This window comes from Gymnoscopelus braueri (assembly GCF_963280865.1).
Source record: "Gymnoscopelus braueri genome assembly, chromosome: 15".
Taxonomy (NCBI): Eukaryota; Metazoa; Chordata; class Actinopteri; order Myctophiformes; family Myctophidae; genus Gymnoscopelus; species Gymnoscopelus braueri.
In genome coordinates this window covers 31704682-31725841 of record NC_137620.1, presented here as the reverse complement: position 1 = coordinate 31725841, position 21160 = coordinate 31704682, and the positions used below count along the sequence as shown (strand labels likewise).

At 43.0% G+C, this 21160-nt stretch overlaps 1 protein-coding gene across 1 annotated transcript in view; it reads left to right on the top strand.

Moving 5' to 3' along the window:
- LOC308102213 (adhesion G protein-coupled receptor L3) overlaps positions 1–21160 on the top strand; it is a gene marked incomplete at its 3' end in the record, with an annotated part of 320985 nt that overhangs the window by 216962 nt on the left and 82863 nt on the right. The window contains exons 7-10 of the mRNA XM_080451813.1: positions 1719–2075; positions 7909–8012; positions 10957–11142; positions 14148–14186. Of these exons, the coding sequence (XP_080307939.1) occupies positions 1719–2075; positions 7909–8012; positions 10957–11142; positions 14148–14186 (686 nt within the window). The remainder of the gene's footprint in view (positions 1–1718; positions 2076–7908; positions 8013–10956; positions 11143–14147; positions 14187–21160) is intronic.

Genomic DNA, 21160 nt, shown 5'->3' with positions numbered 1-21160 from the left:
TTTGCCTCTGAGATGGAGTGGAGTAAAAGTGTTGGAAATTGGAAATAAGTAAAGTAAAAAATACCTCAAAATTGTACTTAAGTACAGTACTTGAGTAAATGTACTTAGTTACTTTACACCACTGTCAATGACACACATCTTGCAAGTTCAAACAGCTCATATTCTGAACATATACATATACATATACATATACATATACATATACTGTACATATACTAGAATACCTGTACAGATTATTAACCACTTAAACCCTCTAGGCTTATTAAACTGGGCCTGAGTTATCTCTGTACTTGGACCGCTATTTTATGTCTCTTTGCCAAAAGCAGACACGTTGTGAGCTTGTAGAACTGCACATTGTTTTGCTAATGTTCCCCCCAGAATATGGATGCTGGTGTTCAAGTGGTTAATATAATATACAAAGCTGCACATAGACAGTGATAATTATTTTTTATATAATTAATATTCCAGGTAGTTGGCTACCCTAATGGCTGTCCACGCCACATCTGCCAGCTTCAGCTTTGAACCACCTCCTCTTAAATTGACACATGAGGAGAGACGGGAAATAGAACCCCTGTGTGGATTCTCTGTTCCTCCCCTGCGGCTTCACCAAAGTAAATTTCCCCTCTTTGAGACGCAAATGAGCTGTGACTGGCAAATGGGGGAAAGACATAATATGCTCCAGTTCTAATGCCTTGTTTTGTACTTTATCGGTTGTTATCGGTTATGCCGATCTGCAAGCCGATCTACAAGCTCACAATGCGTTGCGTCACAACGTGAGCTTATAGATTATAGCTTATTTCTGGTTTGTGACACCGGCGCACAACTAGGTTTATTTATTTATTAGTTTGAACTTTTAATGCCATTCATATTAACAGTGACGGGAAATTTGCATCACCATGAAAAGAAGGTAGATAACTAAGGTTAAATATATATATTTTTTGCAAACCAAAAATAATGAAAACATGCATAAAAAACAATACATTAAATAAGATTCATTGTGGGGAAAAGGGAATAACAGGTTTACCTTGAGAATGGGCTTCATTTGACCACATAAATAAGATGACACCCTATGGGTATAAGTATTGAACACCTACCCACCCACGACATAGACGTCTGTTGAGAACGGTGTGATGTCAGTTGTTCCTGGTGTTCCTTGGTTCCAGGTAACACTTTACCTGTGAAACGTTATGGACAGATTATAGAGTCAGTGTGTGTGTGCTTTTGGTATAGATCAGTGGTTTTCAACCAGTGGTTCGGGGACCACCAGTGGTCCTTGGGGGGCTACCAGGGGGTCCCCAGCTAAATTAGTTAACATAGCCTCAGAATCATTTTAACCACTTAGCTTTGGCTATTAAAAAATAGCAGATATACAAGCTCATAGCGCGGCACCGAGTGCCGCCCTATGAGCTTGTAGAGCTGCTATTTTTGAAAAATCTTGAAAATGTGTGCATATCTTTGAATATAATAATTTTTCAAAGAGAACATTTTTAACTCAAATCTTTGCTTCTGGGGGTCCCTGGCACAAAACATTTTCAGATGGTGGTCCGCGGCCAAATGTATATCAATTTAGGGGTCCTTGGCATGAAAAAAGGTTGAAAACCACTGGTATAGATTACCAAATATAGATATAGCTTTTGGTCCAAATATTCAATCACTGATGTCAGGCTTGATACCTTGATACATTCTCCTGTTTCAACTCCATCTTCCTCTCCCTCCAGAGTCATCCTCCTCCGTCATGGTGTTCATGGACACCACCACCACGCGACCGCTCACCGTTACCACCAGCACCACAGCGGCGGCCGGCGGCGCCGCCGGCGGCACCAGCACCACGGCCCGGAATGGCGTCGCGACGACGCCGATCGGCCAGCGGCCACGCACCACCTCTACGACGATGGCCCCGCCCCTCACGCCGGTGGAGGGCGTGGTCCCTCAGGTCAACAGCAGGTCGCCGCCCTCCTCCAAGCTCCCTAACATCAGGGTGGAGTACTGCAACCCCCTGGTGATGGCCGACATCTCCTGGCCCAAGACCAGACAAGGCCTGGTGGCCAAGATGCCCTGCCCACCGGGAACTCTGGGTATTGTATTTTTTTCTCCTCATTCCTGTTCCATCCCTATTATTAGCAGTGGTGGAAAAAGTACTCAGATATTTTACTTAAGTAAAAGTATCAATACTGCAATATAGAAATACTCTGTTACAAGTAAAAGGCCTGTATTCAAAATGTACTTGAGTAAAAGTACACAAGTATTGGTATCAAAATGTACTTAAAGTACCAAAAGTAAAAGTACTAAAATGTTTGAAAATAGCAGATCTACAAGCTCACAACGCGTCGCAATGCGACGCGTTGTGAGCTTGTAGATCTGCTATTTTCAAATAGACTAGGTATAAAATAGGGCTAAAGAGGTTAATGTATGTTTTGTAATACAATAATTGATAATTGCAAAGTAACTAGTCACTAAAGTTTTCAAAAAATTGTAGTGGAGTAAAAGTACAATATTTGCCTCTGAGATGTAGTGGAGTAGAAGTCAAAGTATTGGAAATTGGAAATACTCAAGTAAAGTACAAATACCTCAAAAGTGTACTTAAGTACAGTACTTAAGTAAATGTACTTAGTTACTTTACACCACTGATTATTAGGGATACATCATTATATATCATTATTCCACCACTATTTTGTCAAAAGTCTATAATACATACTCAAGTAGAGAACACATTGGAGCAGCTCGGACAGCCTTTTTAAGGTATAAAAACCCTTAAAAGAACAAATGTAAGATACATACATTGGTTGTATATGGTAGAACTACCAGATTATCTGTTCTTACACAATTGCTCATTGAATATTGTTGTCTCCAGTCCCCAGGTTGTGCATTATATTAGAATTATGAATCCTGAATTTTCTAGCTTGGCAGGTCCCAGCCATAGAAGCAGTAGCAATATACTGACTGCCATTATTATCAAATAATGAATAATCGTTAACCAGCATGTAGCCACGGTTGTCTCAAAGCACAGAGGAGACAACTTTCAGTCACATCATGAAATGGAGTCAGACAAGGAGGAGCATCAGTCCTCAACCACATGAATCCTAGCATCACTAATCTGGGCCATGTCATAATACAGAACATTCGGCAAAAATAGCAGATCTACAAGCTCACAACTCATGGCGGGCAGTTATGAGCTTGCAGATCTGCTATTTTTGCCGAATGTTCGCCAAATCTTTTGCAAAGACATTTTGTGAAGAGGGGGGTAAAAAAGGAGGGGACAAAGCACAGACCCCCGGGGTACCACAGTCAATGAAGTATATAGGGTTTAAGTGGTTAAATCCATTTCCAAATGGAGCCGCACCTTTAACATGATTAATCCCCCCTCCAAAATACCCTTTGACGTGCCCCGAGTGTGAAGCTCCGGAAGCCTCTCTGGGCGAAACGTCGGCGTGATCCTCTCCTTTCCCTTTTCTTTATTAAATCTACAGTACGAGGCTGTCAATCTCCTTGTTGTTAAGACGTGGGGCATTGTGAAGCTCTTCACGCCTGATTGTCTGCTGCCTGTCTGCTTGCCGTGAGGTTTTTGTGTTAGTGTTTACACGCCCCTGCAGCCACTCGTTCTCTCCCCTCATTTTCTTTCCTCCCTCCCTCCCTCCTCAGTCCCTGACTCACTGAAGCACGGCTAAAGATAGCTTCACATCGCATCTACAGTACATGGAGGCTGGAAACAAGAAGACACGCGCGCCGCGCACGCTCACTCACGCACACTCACTCCTAACACCAGATCTCCCACATTCTCTCTCTCAGAGGAAACAATTAGTGTAATTAATTCACACTAAACACATTTGCGCGGGGTGCTCTTACAAGGGCTGGTGCACTTTATGTCGTTAAAGGCAGCACCTCGTTTGTTCTCTACCCCACCCCCCCCCTCCCTCACCCACACCCTCTTGTCTTTCTTCTCTCTCTTCTCTCTCTCTCTCTCTCTCTCTTTCTAGCCACTACAGAGATCCCTCAAAACAATGGCGTGAAGAAGAGCCGTCATTAATGCCGGCTTGGATTTTTCTTTAAACAGAAACAAACAAAGCCGCCTCCGTGTGCTGTTTGACAGCTGTCGTCGCTAGATTTGACACATTCACAACTATAGCCCACGGATCATTTCACGAAACGCCAACGTAAAACGGATCGACGACAATAGCAGACCACTGTCACAGAAGCTCCAGTAGTGAGGCGCTTAGCTTCACCGAGTGCCACATCCGCGAGGCGTTGTTAGCTTGTAGATCAGCTGTTTTCAGCTCGTGATACCATCGTACGATCAAGTATAGATTGGACGTTAAACGGTTTCATCTCGTAGTGAATCTTTGTTCTGAACTAGGCTTAACAGCTAATCTAATAACAGGAAGTCTCTCTCTCTCTCGCTCTCTCGCTCTCTCTCTCTCTCTCATCTCTTCATGAATGTATTGTCCACAGACATTAATAGTATGCAAGCATCAAGATAAGGTGGCTCAAAATGGCTTTTACAGATTGAAGCTTTATGCATAAAGTGGGAACAGGAGTAGTTAACTCATCATTGTTGTCAAGTACTGGCACATTGACAAATGAAGAGGCATGAATAATACGCTTACTGTAAAGATAATTGGGTGATGTGAACATCACAGGGTTCTGTTGGCAGGAGGTACAGTACAGTGTGTCTTTTTTTCCCCCGCAAAAGTACTTGCAAATGCAAATGTTGATGTTAACACTAACTGGAAAGAAGAGAGGGCAAAAAAGTGGAGCTTTGTTTTATGCATCTGCTGTCTGCACATTGCTGAAAGTGCTTATGTTACAGGGGGGGGGGGAAAGTCTTAATCTTTTCATTTTTTGCTTAAAAACTCCAAATCAGAAACTTTTTAGTTAGTCACCTGAGGTTTTGGAAGTGACATCATTTCCCTGAAATGTGTGGCTTGATGTTTAAAATGTCTATGCTTGAACACTTGTCAACTGTTATCACGCAGTGGTTGATATCTATGTCGCCTCATCAGTCACACTCGTGCACACACACACACAGACACAGATAAAGCGCTGTGCATGCATGGTTGCACACACACACACACACCCCGCAAAAAACACACACATGCACAGTTCATTAGCAGGGGCCGCCGCCAGTTACCCGTGGAGACCCTCTCTAAACAGCCATCGCCTGGCCTGATAAGAGGGACACATATACAGAACTTCCTCTCTCCGCGCACCCTTCAAAGCCATTAGTCGTCAGACGTCTCTGCCGTGCAGAATGCAGATGCATGACTTTCCTCTGCCCGCTCTTTGAAAGTTCCTCGAGTTCACCCTATCCGACTCCTGCAATTCTGTCTCCTATCTCTCTGTCTCTCTCTCTCCATCTGACTGTCTTGCTAATCCATCCCCATTCTGTCGTCCTCTCGCCTTCCGCTCCGTCCTCTCCGTCTAGGACACACCGAGCCCCTATCTTAACCCATTAAAACCGGGAAAGCACCTGTGTCATTTTAGATTTCTTTGGGCTATTCAAAAATAGAAGATCTACAAGCTCATAGCGCTGCACCGAGTGCCGCGCTATGAGCTTGTAGATCTGAAATCGGAAAAATCGTAAACTAATATTTTTTATATTTTTTTAGGATTTAGAAAACATTTTAAGAATCAGACTCAGGTCTTAATGGGTTAACCCATTAAAACCGGGACAGCACCTGTGCCTTTTTTTCCGATTTTAATCACCAATATTTTATACTTTGGCTATTAAAAAATAGCAGATACTGTATACCGGGCCAAGCTCATAGCGCATCACTTCGTGCAGCTCTATGAGCTTGTAGATCTGGTATTACAAATCTTTGAATATATTATACATTTCTTCAAGCGAACATTTTGAACAAAAATCTCTGCTTCTTTGGGGTCCCTGGAACAAACATTTTGAGATGGGGGTCAGCAACCAATATAACTGATATAGCGACATATGTTTTTCAGAAAACCGTAAGGATTTAGAAGACATTTGTAGAATCGGCCTCAGGTCTTAATGGGTTAAAGCCACCAAAACTGTCCGACGGGGACCGCAGGAGGTAATGATGTGCCAGTCAAACTTGTTATCGTTAGTCGTCCCGGCGAGCCGGATGAGGGCATTCTAAAAGTCAGCATGTTTCCCCACAAGCGTCCCCTTTCAGATCTATAAATAAAAAAGAGGATTGTTTGGGTTATATCGAAGGACTGTAACAGTCTTTTGGCTTTGTGTTGTTGGATGGCATTCAAACAAAATGCCATGTATCCGCTTTATAAATCCAATATCTTCCCATTTTGTCTATATTTGCGTTGGTTCATCTAAAGTGTTGAAGCAATAATTGCTTTAACCTTGATGATGATTGATTATATTAGCAGAGCCTATAAAATTTTACAGTACTCAGTAAAATCCTCAACGTTAAAATATCTATTGCCCATTATGGGTCCATTTTGGTTACTTTTGTATACAGAGTTAAATGAACACTCTTTTACGTGTTCAAAAGGCTAAAGGTCTTTACACACTGGGGGCAAATATTTCACGTGATGTTGATTCATTCGTACTTTGTTTGCGATGAAAAACCAACCTAGTTCTGAATAAATCGGGTTGTTTTATCGCCTCGTAATAGTCGTGTTCTGTGTGGATGTACTCGTGACACAAACAGCAGTCCGAACAAATGTATTTTTGGACGAATTAATCACAAAAAAAAGAAGGAAAGAAAGAAACGCTTGGGGTGTGTAAGGACCTTAAAGATGGCTTAGCGAGGTGACGGATGCCCTCGGAGGATTGCTGCCTTGATGAAAAGACTGCTGACTGACAGTTGACCATAATGTGACAAGCATTCTGTTCTCTATGCTTGTCAGATTGGTTTATTCACACCATCTCATGTTCTTTTTTTCCATGTATGAGGGTTTTAAGGTCGACACAGGGAGGTCGGACAGCCTCTGCAGCAGTTGGAAGCCTATTTGCTGCCCATTGACCACAGGCAGCTGACATGGACTTTTATGTCCTGTGCTTGTCTTTGGTGTTTGATCGTGCGAGTTTTGTAACTGACAAGACAACACTTTGTTCTTCTCCCTTTCACCACGTCTGCAGTCTAAAATATATATTTTTTCCTACTTCTTCTTTTTAATACCGGATAAAACTTCAGACATGCATCCAATACATGCTGCATATAGTGCCTGTGGTCAAATAAGAATGAGCTGTGAGATCTCAACAAGGCCCAACAGTTAATGGCGCTTTCTCTGAATTGACCTTTTCTAATGAACTCTACCATGTCAGTGTTAATTGGAGCTTGGAGTTTGTTGGAGCTCTTGCCTGAGTTGAACTGTCAGACATACTTAGTGCATGCAGACACTGTCTGACTTTTAATGATTAAACACAGACGCCGTCTGGGTTACCTCAGCCGGGCTTCAAGCACCACCTCAAGAAATGATTTAATTTCATCATGACAGATGAAAAGATACAGCCAATTGTGTCTGTGCCACCATTTCCTGTGTGTGCTTATTGTCTGTGGAATGTGGTACTTTTTTAATGCGTAAAATAACATCATTTACATAATTGGCAATCTTCTAAAAATAACATTATTTGCAAGAACCTAAAAATACATTATTTGCGGGATAAAAAAAGAAAAGGAAAAAACAAGATCAAGGTCGGATGTTCTTTCCTCCTGGGAATATATTAACCAGAGCATAACATGGACTACATGTTTGACGTTACACACACACACACACACACACACACACACACACACACACACACACACACACACACACACACACACACACACACACACACACACACATTCTCAACACATCTTGTTCTTGATTGGTGTGATGTGTTCCTTATGGACATGGTTATTATGCCACATACTCATCCATGTTGAAATGCTAAGGAGGACTAATGTCACTAACCTGCAGTTGCTCTTTCCTTTCCAGGAGTGGCCCTGTATACCTGTATGGGTCCAGAAGGCTTCTGGGACGCCCTGGGTCCCGACCTCAGCAACTGTACCTCGCCCTGGGTCAATCACATAAGCCAGAAGGTACCATAACATGCACTAAACAAAACAAAATTGGGGGTAGCACTGTATTTACTGGAGTATTTTCAAGGGTAAATCCGCAGTGTTCGTTCATTTAACTCTGAATGAGACATTTTTTTATTGTGTCACCGAAAGCAGCATAAAAAAGCAAACTGGATGTGTCTTTAATGACAATTCTGAATATGTTTTGGAGTTAAGTGTATTCATGTGAAAACGGCCTCTTTTTCTTCTCTGTTGAACCTTCTCCGTGGCTGAAGGTTAGAAACTGAACACACACGCCTTTGAGTCAAGGACAATTCTTGTCCTAAATGGGCTGCAGAGTTGTTGTTGTTTTATGCAGAGATTTATTCATTTATTTTGGTGCATTTTTCTTTTCACCACTGGAAGTTAATTAGTGGATTATTGTTATTTAATGGCTGGCTGTTGTATTGAATATGGAGTGCAGACAGGGTTATCAGTGCCCTGTCTGCCTCTGGGACTGGCTGTTGGGAACACTGCGTCTGTAAGGGCTGATACAACAGTAATGGACAATAAACCATCTGCATAATCAACATAAGTTTTAGCATTTTACAGCTTCCCTTAAGCCCAAATGGTTTGCACTGTACAGTATCTCATCTTGAGAGGCAAGTTCCTGTGCACAGCCCCTACACGAGGCGGTCTGTGTTTAAATCTATAATGCAATCGCGTTGAAAGCAAGGGGATGGTTACTGGGCCGAAAGTGAACAATGGCGGCTCGATCGGCTGTTTATGAATTGCAGACAAGCGTTTGAAAATGCTCTCCGAGAAACCCCCAGGACCCCGAGGCGCGCACGCAATAACACTTACGATCTACTACACGCGGCGCAAAAGCTCAGCCCATTAAGCAAAAGGCAGTTTGCAGATATAGATTGAGAATGCAGGGGAAGACAGGGGAGAGAGAGGAAGTACAGTATCGGTTGCATATCTACGCGGCACAATGTCATTTGATTGAGCACTGCAATAAAAAGCCACAGCAGGACCAGTTGTTTGGAAATATTAACTACACCAAAGTGCCTCTTTGCCTGAACTCGATATAGAGTCACTTCTACTGTTGACATTCTGCTGCCTGACTTCGGAAGTGATGAACAGACAATGCATTAATTATTAATGAAAGCGTTATGAATCTTTTTAAGCAAATTACATACCAGCAATGTGCCCCGACGCTGCCCTTCATCCCTCTTTGTCGCCGTGGAGACAGGTAGATGTTAATAACGCCCAGACTGTCGGCCGTGCCAGAAATTCTGTCGGGAAGTTTTATGTATTTATTTATTTCATTAATAAATACATAAAGTTGACACAAAGAGTCTCCTTTGTGTCTCCTACCGGAACCGCTGCCTACCGGTCCGCTGGTCATCAAATTATCGGCTTAGGAATGCGACAAAAACTAAAAATATCCATGAATTCAAGTCTCCATGGGGTGACTAATTGATAGAAAAAATATTTTTTTGGGGTGAACTATCCCTTTAAGCTACTGTAAGTACTGTACAACATACAAGTAAAAGGCAACACACACATACGCACACACCACTTGTCATTGTCTCTTTTGTGGTGCTGGGAATCAAGGCCATTCTAAAGAATGAGGTAAATTCTCGCACACACTTCTCTGCATTTATTTAGTGACATTTCAGTCACAAGGACCTTTCTCAAGGCCATCTTGATAAATAACTTGTGACTGAAACATCAAGCTTTTCTTTAAGAAATACCAGAGATGGTAAGTGTGTGCGTGAATTGCCTCCTCTTACTTACTGTACAGCATCCAATTCAAAACGCCAGGAGACACAATGCAAACTGCTTAGAAGAGCTTTTTTTGGGGCAAATGGAGAGTCTCATTAGCCAATAAACTCTGTTGCTGGAAGAGAAATGTAATTAAAATCTTTCTCATTCCTCGATTTAATGGCACGGCACACAGCACAACTATGTGGGTACGTCTAGGAGGTATTATAATTTGCACTATGATGCTTTTGAAACGACCATGTACCTCTCTTGAGGAATGGGAACTGCTTCCAGGGAGAACATGGGTGGGTGTACCGTATACTGTAGAAGAGAAAGAGAAAGTGAGACAAGTCAGTCCTGAGTATGAAAAGCAAAAGGATAGAGAGAGAGAGAGAGAGAGAGAGAGTGAAAAGTGTAGGAAATGTTGTACACGGTGAAAAGGTTATGTGTAGTGGGGGAAAAGGTACATGAAAGATTGACAAAAGAAAATGCCTCCGGATCACTAATGTGAAATAGGCTAGAATAATCGTTGACGGTTTCATCACAATCCTCGCCAGAGCCAAAGCAGTCGCATATACTGTAAGCTTCCTAATGTCAGAAAAAATGAATATCAAACAGACTCCATCCTCCGCGTATGACATATGCACCCCTTCCCCTAAGCAACAGCGCCATCCATTAGTTTCATAATGGTGAAACGCTATCTGGGGAAATTCTCTCAATAGTTGACTTTATAATTGCTTCCAGATACGGTATTGGCCCTTGTGCGCCTTCACTTGAGAACCACCCTCACCTAATAATTGCATGCAATACAGTGAGGCAATCAGGGAACGCGTATCGGCTAAACGGCGTCCGTTTTAAAGCACTCCACATTTGTATATTGCAATTTGTCATATTCTCAAATTGTGTATGTTGAGAGTAATGAGGTCACGCCGGAGTGAGTCGGCAGGGATATTAGGCGAGTGTACATTTGCATTTGGTTGCAGATGAATGTTTTGAAGCCAACCTATCACGACACATCGGGGGTTAGTGTACATTACATAAATTATACCTCGTCATACGACCGGCCGCGTCTGTTCTCGGAATGAACTTTCAACGACCAGGTATAAATTAGACGCTGAGACGGTAGAGTCATCCTGCTCACTTATGCAAAGAGGATCTGATACATTTACCAAGTCACGTACGTTTTGATGGTGTAATCTCATTCTTTTAACTTCAGATAAAAGCCGGCGAGACTGCAGCGGTCATCGCCAGGGAGCTGGCGGAGCAAACCAAGAGTCACCTTCAGGCGGGGGACATCACCTACACGGTCAAGGCCATGGTGCAGCTGGTCGACCTTCTGGACGTGCAGCTGAGGAACCTCACCCCTGGTGGCAAAGACAGCGCAGCCCGCAGCCTCAACAAGGTGCTGAGCCGGTTTCATAATTTCAAGAGGCACTCGTTTTACCCCCGTCATCTCCCTCCCCCCTTTAGAAGTGGTTGATCTGACGCTAGCTGACAGGTGGTATAAACATGACCTGCAGGGTTGCCAACCTATTGCCTCACCTATCCACAGTGTTCAGATCATCACTTGTGAGGGAGCAGGGATTGGAATAAAGATGGGATATTACGATGACCCGATTTGACGTTGACGAGAGGGCCACCCCATGGTGTGCCCGAGTTAACATCTTCATTAGAGCCTGACCGATACGTCGGTTATTATTTGACTTTTTGACGACATTGGTATATCATAATATGCAATTATGCAGCCTGTGCGACGGCCTGTGTCCCGATCATTACAGGCCAATCATTTGTAGATCTACAACCTCACAACTTGTCAAAACATAGACCTGCTATTTTTGCTTATGCGTTAAATGGTGTCAATTAGAAACTTTAAACTATTTTCTATTCAAATGTAACACAAGATGTTGCACTTTTTGACAAAGTTTCAGTCAAAACATTGGTAATCGGTGGTCTAGGACTTCAAAACAGGGATCCAAATCTGCTATTGGTCGGGCTCAAACTCTGAAAGTTTTGTGACTCTTGGAAGTTTATAAACCTGTCAAATGACTTCAATCCAGTCAAGCGTGAGCAGTGGGTGTTATTTTAATGATCCCACTCTTCGGTCTTCCACTGTCAGATAAAATGATCTCTACATTTTGCCTGTGGTCTGTTGCCTAAGAAAAGACGTCCTTACATTGCAGGGTATTTTTTAGGAAGCACAGACCCGCTTTTCATTGTATCAAGTATCACTTTCACTTTTATATAGTTCGATATCTTCTTTTTTTATGCCGTCCATGCTGTACGTTGGGCTCCTGCAAAGCCCAATTCAACAATTTGATTCTTACTAACAGGACAGGGGAATATTTCACTGGATTCTATCCAAGCTCATGGAGTGCAGCTTTTCCCTTTTTTTTTTTTTTTTGCTGCACTCCGAGCTAATGCAATTATTCCCCAATTCGCAGCCGTGCACACCGAAGGGGCACCGAAGCGAGACAAGCTAAAATAATACATTCTGTCTGCCGAGCAGCTGACAGAAAAGCAAACATCAGTGAAATCCAAAATGTCAGCCGTTAATTTGTTGGAGCGGCTTCACTTGTAGTGGAACAAGAACACCTGTTCCCGGCTAGCTCTTTCTGCCTTTTATTTCATCGCCACGGCAGACCCAGATGTCCCCATTGAGATTTTAGTGCCAGTTTTCTCCATCGAGAGGAAGGCAGTAAAGATGGCCGAGGGGGCTCCAAAGAGAACCTGATGAACAAATTTGCATTGACGAGCACGTAGAGTTTATAATTACTGATAGAAAGACAAACAGCATTGTAAGGTTTACAGTCAAGTGAGAGAGCATTGTTCTGGGCTACATTTTATCACATAATGACCATACTCTGATGAGGAATCAGCAAGGGGGTTAAAGCAAGCAGCTTGATAGAGAAAGATAATGAGGCTCCAAAGCCCCAAAATGACAAATACAATTGAACAAGGTCTTGTGTCATGGCTTTCTGTCCTGTCCATCCCCAAAACGACCATGGTCTAAATGTCAGAAATCCTTTGCTCTCTCCTCTACTGGCGGCGACTGGTGTTTTAACCTCCGAATTCAATCATTCTGACACAATCTGCAAAGAGCTAAGCAAATTAAAGATGCCTTTGATAGTGGAGCACAATGCTCTCCGCCGGCAGACAAAAGACCACGATCGAGTTGGCAAACGGCAAGATGCTCGGCGCTGTTTCCATGATCAAAGGCTAGCTTGCTAACGGGAACACTTCCATGAGAGTGGGTTGTTGTAATGTGGACCAAGAGAGCTCTTTATGGGATGATTGTGCTCTTGGTGGTTCAATCCATATTGACGTCCACATGCTGCCACCAAGTGTCCCCCCTGAGCAACTCCCGAGCAGCTAGTTTGTTAGCGACTCTACCTGGCGTCTTCGAAAAAAGAAAGCAGCCTTTTGATGACATAACTTTTGTAGAACTTGCGTAAAGTGGATCACTCCAAGAGCACATATCCTCTAGCTAGCACACTGAATTGGCCTGCAAATGTCAGTTATCCTCATTTTTTACTAAGCTCTTTTTTAGCATTAGCCCTCCTGCTGCAGTGACAGAGGTTTCTAGGTTAAATAGTTCTCCTTAGTTCAACGCCCCACCCCCTCCGCCCCCCCCCCCCCCCTCCGCCCCCCCCTCCACAAACCCTCACTGGTAATGGTAACCTTGAAACTCCACTTAAAAGAGCAGCAGTGTCTCACAGGCCTATTCCCACTTGGGCTGCGTGAGTCATTTTGGTGCTAATTAACACAAGCGTCTCCACGCTAGTTTTCCTAGATATGGCATAATTAATGTATATGTGGCTTTCTGCACAGTTTATGTAAAATGAGTTGCACTTAACCCTTTAAGACCGAGAACGCATCTGTGTCATTTTAAGATTTCTTTGGCTATTCAAATATAGCAGACATACAAGCTCATAGCGCTATGAGCTTGTAGATCTGCTATTTTTGAAAAATCGTGAAAATTTGAGCTAATCTTTGAATATACTATATATTTTTCAAAGCAAATATTTTGAACTCAAATCTTTGCTTCTGGGGATTCTAGAAATGTCTTCTAAATTTTTTGGGGAAAAAAATATGTTCCAGGGACCCCCCCGAAGTTGTAAAAGAGTTTAAAATGTTTGCTATGTAAAAATCGATTTACACACATTTTCACGATTTTTCAAAAAAATTGCAGATCTACAAGCTCATAGCGCCGCGCTATGAGCTTGTATATCTGCTATTTTTCTGAAGCCAAAGAAATCTAAAAATGACACCGATTCTTCCCCGGTGTAAATGGGTTAACATGTAAGGGTCCAAGTCGATTGCATCTTATTTGCATTTCAAGCCACTGGAAATTGTTCTTGAAATGTTGGTCTTTTTGCTAATGCTTTACATTTCTCTTGGGGTTTGCAGCTCCAGAAGCGTGAACGCTCGTGCCGGTTTTATGTTCAGGTATTTGGATTTAATCTCGGAACAAATGTTCCTCATTTTGTACCCCCATCCCCATGTTTTCATTGTGCATCGTGCCTCGCTTGCCATATCTAACCCCCATCCTCCATTTAATGGTTATATCTGAAATTTTACCCTTTTGAAATGGGAAAAAGTTGCAAAGTCAGTTAAAGCTTATACCACTCTTGACCACATCCTATTTCTCCACTGATGTTAATGTTTCATCAAAGGGTCAGATTTCATTGACGCCATATCCTCATTCCTAAAAAAATGCCATCCTTTTTACTAAATAAGTGACATCACTTACTCTGCATGTAAAGTGTGTTCCTTTCTTCCTGTTCAAATGTTTTTGACCTTCCTGTGGAATTACCCCCCCCCCCCCACACACACACACACACACACACACACACACACACACACACACACACACACACACACACACACACACACACAATTGAGTAATGAGATATGCTTAAGAGCCAAAAAAGTGACCTCATTATACCCCACCAAGTCACAACTACAACTCCATAACTTCTCAGTCAGCCAAAACTCAAGAGTGTTGTGGCTCTCCATGATACATAATGTATATGTGTCCCAATTTATGTGGTTCTCTCTCTCTCTCTCTCTCTCTCTCTCTCTCTCTCTCTCTCTCTCTCTGTCTCTGTCTGTCTCTTGGTCTCTCTACTCAAGCCATTTCTCGAGCTACTGAGTAGTTTTGTTATCCCTGGGTTGTCATTTAGCTGTCATCACAATCGCGTCTATACCTAGAGGAGAGAGAAGTGCAGGGACGAGCTGACATCCCCCTATCTCTCCCACAGATGGCTCCCATAAAGCCTCACATTAGAGCCAGATGTTGTCTTATATGTATGCACCGCAGCATTCGTGTTAAGCAACACGTTTTCTGATTGTTTTGGATCCCTCCGAGGCATGTTGGAAGCCACTTAAATATGCATGGGCGGGCGATTGCACACATGGCAGCCGAGAGAGGAATACTGTACAGTGCATGCGTGTTGTTGGGGTGTTGATGATGGATTGACATGGATATTAATTTTGGGTTTGCAAGTGCAATATAGCTGGTTTACTGGTCGTGTTTTTAGCATGCAAGCTGCAAATGGCATTGATCTCCAAGATGACGCAAATTGTTTAGGGAACCAGTATTTTCAACTCCATGTTCTCTCTTAAAGGTTTAATGACATTCACTTTTACACCACATTCAAAGTCTTTGTCCTGGTCCTTCAAAAGTGTACAAAAAGTTTTAAGTGAAAATTCCATTCCATTGATCCATGGCAGGTGTTTTCCTCTCACATTTCTAAAGCCTTTTCAACTGCAATGAAAAAAGAAATCTTTGCCTGCGGGTGTCGCTGGTGAGGGATTTTGCCTGTCAATCATCGCCTCTGCTCCGCCCCCCCCAAAGGAAAGGATAGGGGAGGGGAGGGGCGAGGAGGAGAGTGGGCGGGATTAATCGACTGTGACCTCACTGTCGAAGGGCCAAGCTCAGATTACTTTTCAGCCTAATTATTCAGAAAACCCCAGACCACAGAAAATCCACTGAATGTTCTAAGTTCAGGTTTTTTGGGTGTAATTGAGGTCATAAAACCCCAAATAAAACATTGAAAATAAAAAAAGTGAAAATGAATGTCATGATACCTTTAAGAACTTCATTACAAATAGCTACTGCAATAATATTCCATAATGAATTAGCAGTCTAAGCAGTGAGCAAAAATGTAGAATTTTTTATTTGTTAATTGGCTCCTCAATGTATGTGTGTGTGTGTGTGTGTGTGTGTGTGTGTGTGTGTGTGTGTGTGTGTGTGTGTGTGTGTGTGTGTGTGTGTGTGTGTGTGTGTGTGTGTGTGTGTGTGTGTGTGTGTGTGTGTGTGTGTGTGGGTGGGTGGGTGGGTGGGTGTGCGTGCTTTTGTTTGCACAGTGTACTGTGTAGATGTACAGCAAGCATGTGTACTGTATATAATGTGTACATTCACAACTCTCGACCCACGCCACCACCTGTCCTACTTACTGACCCCTCCTCTCCTGTCTGGGGGCTGACAGCTCCCAACAAAAGCCGAGCACTTTCGCTTGACGAGCTGGAATAATGGAACAACATCTGCCACCTTCAGTAAACACGGGCATTGACTGCAAGTGTCGCCATGCAGGCTTTGAGGGACTTCCATTGATTAGGGAAATGGGGGCAATGTTTTCTCCAATGCATCCCCCCCCCTTCCCCTCGGTGGTCGATGTAAGTGGGATTAGTGAAGGCATACAAAACAAATGTATGGAGCGCCTTCCTCTCTGCTCAGACTCGAGCGCTCGTAAGAGCCCACGGCTGATTTCACCGCTGTGTGAAAGGAAGAACGAGAATGAGCAGAACCGTGAGAGACCACAATGGAGCTCCTAATGGCTCTCTGTGCCAAAAGGCTCGGGCAGACGATCCGCCGGTCGCGGGCGCATTGATGGGTTAGTGTGGGATCAATAATCAGGTATGCAGCGGCGGTAGTAAGCACGCTCGTTACCCCCAGCAGTTAATTGGTAGTTTGGAGGACGGAGCAGGTGTTTGTTCTGTAATGGAGATGAGAAGAGACGGTGGTGTGTCTTCTTGATTGAGGGCATCTGTCTTGTTTATGCACATTGGAGTGGATGGCGCGTTCGCCTGCTGATGTGTCTGTATCCGTCTTATAGACTCATCAGCGACTTTCAATGCAAAAGGGGTTCATGGGTTGCATGTTCACGCAGAATTCAACCTACAAGCAATCTCATTCTGCAAGGTGATGCTATACAGGAGACGTTGTTTAGTTCCAACTCCACCTGTGCTCTAACCTTACTTTTCTTGGTTGTTTGTAAACAGCAATGTCTGCTTCATGCAATGGCTAATTTGACCATGGTTCGGCCATTATACAGAGAGACACTATTGAATTCTCTAACACAGGAAGCAAGCGACTCCGTGGTTCCCCTGTAGGAATGTTCATCTCATAAAAAGCCCTTGTGCTCTTTGAATTTGAACAAACGTGATCAAAAATGGAGCCTGTCCTTTTGGTCGTGTTAGCTGCAGCTTGTTTGCGGAACCACTGACATCACAGTTGGCCAATTAACACGATTATGCCCATGCTGGGCTCAACTAAAGTCAAATTATCCTGCTCAAACATTGCCGCTGCCTTCCAGGCCAGCGTTGTGATCATTGTTCAGCAAGTTACAAGCAAGGGAGTGTGAGGTTTATGTTATGTTATGAATTTCCCTGTGCCCTCCTATTTGATGTCAGTCCGGGTATAAAAATAGATAGAAATTGTAACTCCTGCTGCAGCAAGGGGTCATAAACCAGGACTTTTGTGGAGTACAGGGGGGGATATTGGGCTCTGACCCCTCTTTGAAAAGACAACCCCTCCTGTCCAAGGGAGACCAGTGGGGGAGTCTTTTTGAGTGTGCCAATGACCTCAGAGGAGACAAAATGGAAAGGGGACGCGCCTCGTTCCGGACTGTAATGAGATTATAAACTTTTATTGGGAGCCAATTTGTAAAAAGATGAGGTTTGTTAAGATGACCACAGTCACATAGGGACCTGTATTCTCTGCAGCTGGCCTGCAGAGCACAGACCTCAATGTGAATGTGCTACAGTATGTCTACAATACAATCAACTAACTGAAGAAAGATGAAAAAAATATTGAGTCAGTATATTTTGTTCGAAATTGTAAAAAAAAATTACAACCTCACGTTTTGTCAATCAGGTTTACACACCGCCTCAGAATAATACATAATACAATACATACGTAATCTTGTGTGTGTATTTATTATCATCTTCTGAGGCTCAGGGTTTATTTGTCACTTACTCATACAGGAACATGCGTAGCATGTTCCGCAACATTTTGCTAACAACAGCAATAAAGATAATATTAGAGTAACTATAACTAGACTGGATTTTAATGAATTGGGGGGAAAAGAACAAAGAGAAAGCGCTGCGCAACTATGTGAAAAGGACATTTATTGTGTGCTGGCTGTTTTCTCAGTTAAAAAAAAACAAACAAGACAAATTAGATATGGTAAAGTAAGTAAAAATAGGCAGGACACACTTAGAAAAAAAGCCATTTTATTTGTTAATGTTTTCTGTCCGCTTCCTGAGTCTTGAGCCCCGGGCTTTGAGAACCCACAGATGCCAGTCTGTTACAAACAGAAGTCCGTTTACTGGAATTGTGTTTGTCCTTCACAATCCGTTTTGCCCTCCTCAAACACCTGCTCTCATACAGTAATGCGTTCCTGCAGGGATGAGAGCGAGCTCCCTGTGGTGCACTCAGTCGACCTCGCCACCTTATAGAACTAGCAGATCCTGGGATCCTGCAGCTAATTCCCATACCGTACAGTGATGGCCTCGGTCAGGATGCACTGAGTGGTGGCAGAATAGAGGGATTTCAGTACATTCTCTGACAAACCCTGAATGTCACCAACAGCCTGAGGTGGTGCAAGGCTTTGTCATCATTAAGTGTCATGTTGCGTTGGGGATCCTCAAACAGACGAAAAAACTAAAAAAACAAGCACTGTGACTAGCAAGTAAAATGCTTTCAGTAAATAAGTACATTATGAATATAACAAATAAAACTTACACACACACCAAACAAGATAGATAGCCGACGGAGAGAACAAGACGTCCCACCTTGTTTGCTCTGTCTGTTTTTTCCCCCCACCCTGTGATGAAATCTCACCTCAGGCGAGACAAAACCGAGTGAGAGAAAAAGCGAGCAGCGGGTGTGAAGAGGAAGTGAGGTGGAAGGGAAGTGGAAGGTCTGTGAAATGCCTGGCAGCCCCAGCCAGCTCAGCCAGAGGGTGAAGAGAGGGAGAGAGAGAGAGAGAGAAGGGAGAGAGGAGGGGAGTTCGACATCAGCCAGAATCAATTCTCCCGACCCCAGAGTTCATCTCATCAATCAGCACACACAGGTTGTGCTGGACGGGCGCCAGGCTTACACTAATACCAGCCTCTCCCTTTCCTGTCTCCTCCACGGTGTATAAATGGCCATGCGTGATGCAACGCTTCTCGCCCCAGCCCGTCATTCCATGTTCCAGCTGGAACATTACAGCGGCAACGTGAGCCGACAATTAGCATTTCCTAGTGTAGGAAGAAAGGAGAGGAAAAAAAAACAGGATATATGTTATATCTGTTTGGTTTGAGTCTATCAGTAGGAGGAAGTAATGGTAAAAAGCTAAAAAAAAAAAAGACATCCCACATACTGTGTAGCTGTTGGGGAGTTTGAAGCAGTAGAGTGTGCTGGTACTTGTGACAGATGGAGTAGCAGTGTGGATACACAGCGTTAAGCCAGCCAGACTCCATAGACTGTGGTGAATGGTGGCGGCAGTGTGTCTGTCGCTCACTGGAGGGAAATGAGAGGCTTTGGTTTGAAAGGTGTGTGTGTGTGTGTGTGTGTGTGTGTGTGTGTGTGTGTGTGTGTGTGCGTGTGCGTGTGCGTGTGCGTGTGTGTGTGTCAAACGGCAAACACCTGCAAATCATCCCTGTTGGTATTCACCATTCTCTGGTCAAATCTTGCCAGACTTTCGAAACGAACTGCGTGGCTCCCATGTGGATCTCGCACTTGACGTGGCTAGAGCCATCTATGACGTTGGTGGTCTATGACGTATCTATGACATAATATGACTCCACATTTGGCCAAAGTTTATGCCCAATCTGAGCCCCTTTGACTTTCATAACAAGATTTAAGTTAATGAACTTTAAAATACTTGCCGTTGGTCGGTCTAGCGATTTGCAAGATTATGTCCACTCCAGACAGACAGACAGACAGACAGACAGACAGACAGACCTGTCAGACCCTTTAGGCATGTGTTTGGTTATGGTTTATTTAATTGATTCTTTTAGGTAACAGTAGGTTACCAATGCCTTCCATCTTCACCATAGATCGTCTAAACAGGGCCCTAAGTATTAATATCATGAATTTAAGGTGAGCCAGAATCCTTTATTTCAAGTATAATTGACACGTTTAACACTATTTATTGATCAAATATACACTTTATTGAGGTACTGTATAACATTACGTTATGTATAACATAACGAGAGTTAATTGAAAATGCCTCACTCACATTTCTCCTTTGTATCCTGGGGGGGTATGTTTTTAATTCACAGTAAAACCTGGACATGAGTGTTAATTTAACTGATACGATTGCTCACCTTGATTCTCTGCATAAGGGCGTTGTGTGTCTTCTCTCAATGACATAATGGTAGAAGCCCCAATTGTTCATGGACACAGCCTATAATTAGGTTAATGTATTTCAAATGCTATTTTCTCCCCACACATTACCATACTGCAGGGCTGTTCTGTCCCAGAGGCACATGGGAAATCACCCGTATTCAAATGGCTAGATATCCAGTTGTGCCCCGTTACTGTGAATCACATAGAAAGATTTGTTTCATAACATTAAGGAATGTAAAAAAGACGAAAGTCGTTCTCCAAATGAATAACGATGCAAAAATCGGTGTCCATAAATAATGTAATAAAAAAATAAACTACCATCCCACTTAACCACTTGAACCCTAGTGTCCCTATTCTGGGGGCGAACATTAGGCGAAAATCTACAATCTACGAGCCAAACTACAAGCTCACAATGCGTCTTGTGTGCTTGGAGATCAGCTATTTTTGGTGTAGAGGAAAATTATGCACTAAGTATAGACCCCTGCACAGTGGTGGAAAGTAACTAAGTACATGTACTCAAGTACTGTACTTAAGTACAATTTTGAGGTATTTGTACTTTACTTGAGTAATTCCAATTTCCAATACTTTTACTTCTACTCCACTACATCTCAGAGGCAAATATTGTACTTTTACTCCACTACAATTATTTGAACATTTTTGTTACTAGTTACTTTTCAGATATAAATTATGATATTATGAAACATACATTAACCACTTTAGCCCTATTTTATACATAGGCTATTTGAAAATAGCCGATCTACAAGCTCACAACATTTTGATACCAGTACTTTTGTACTTT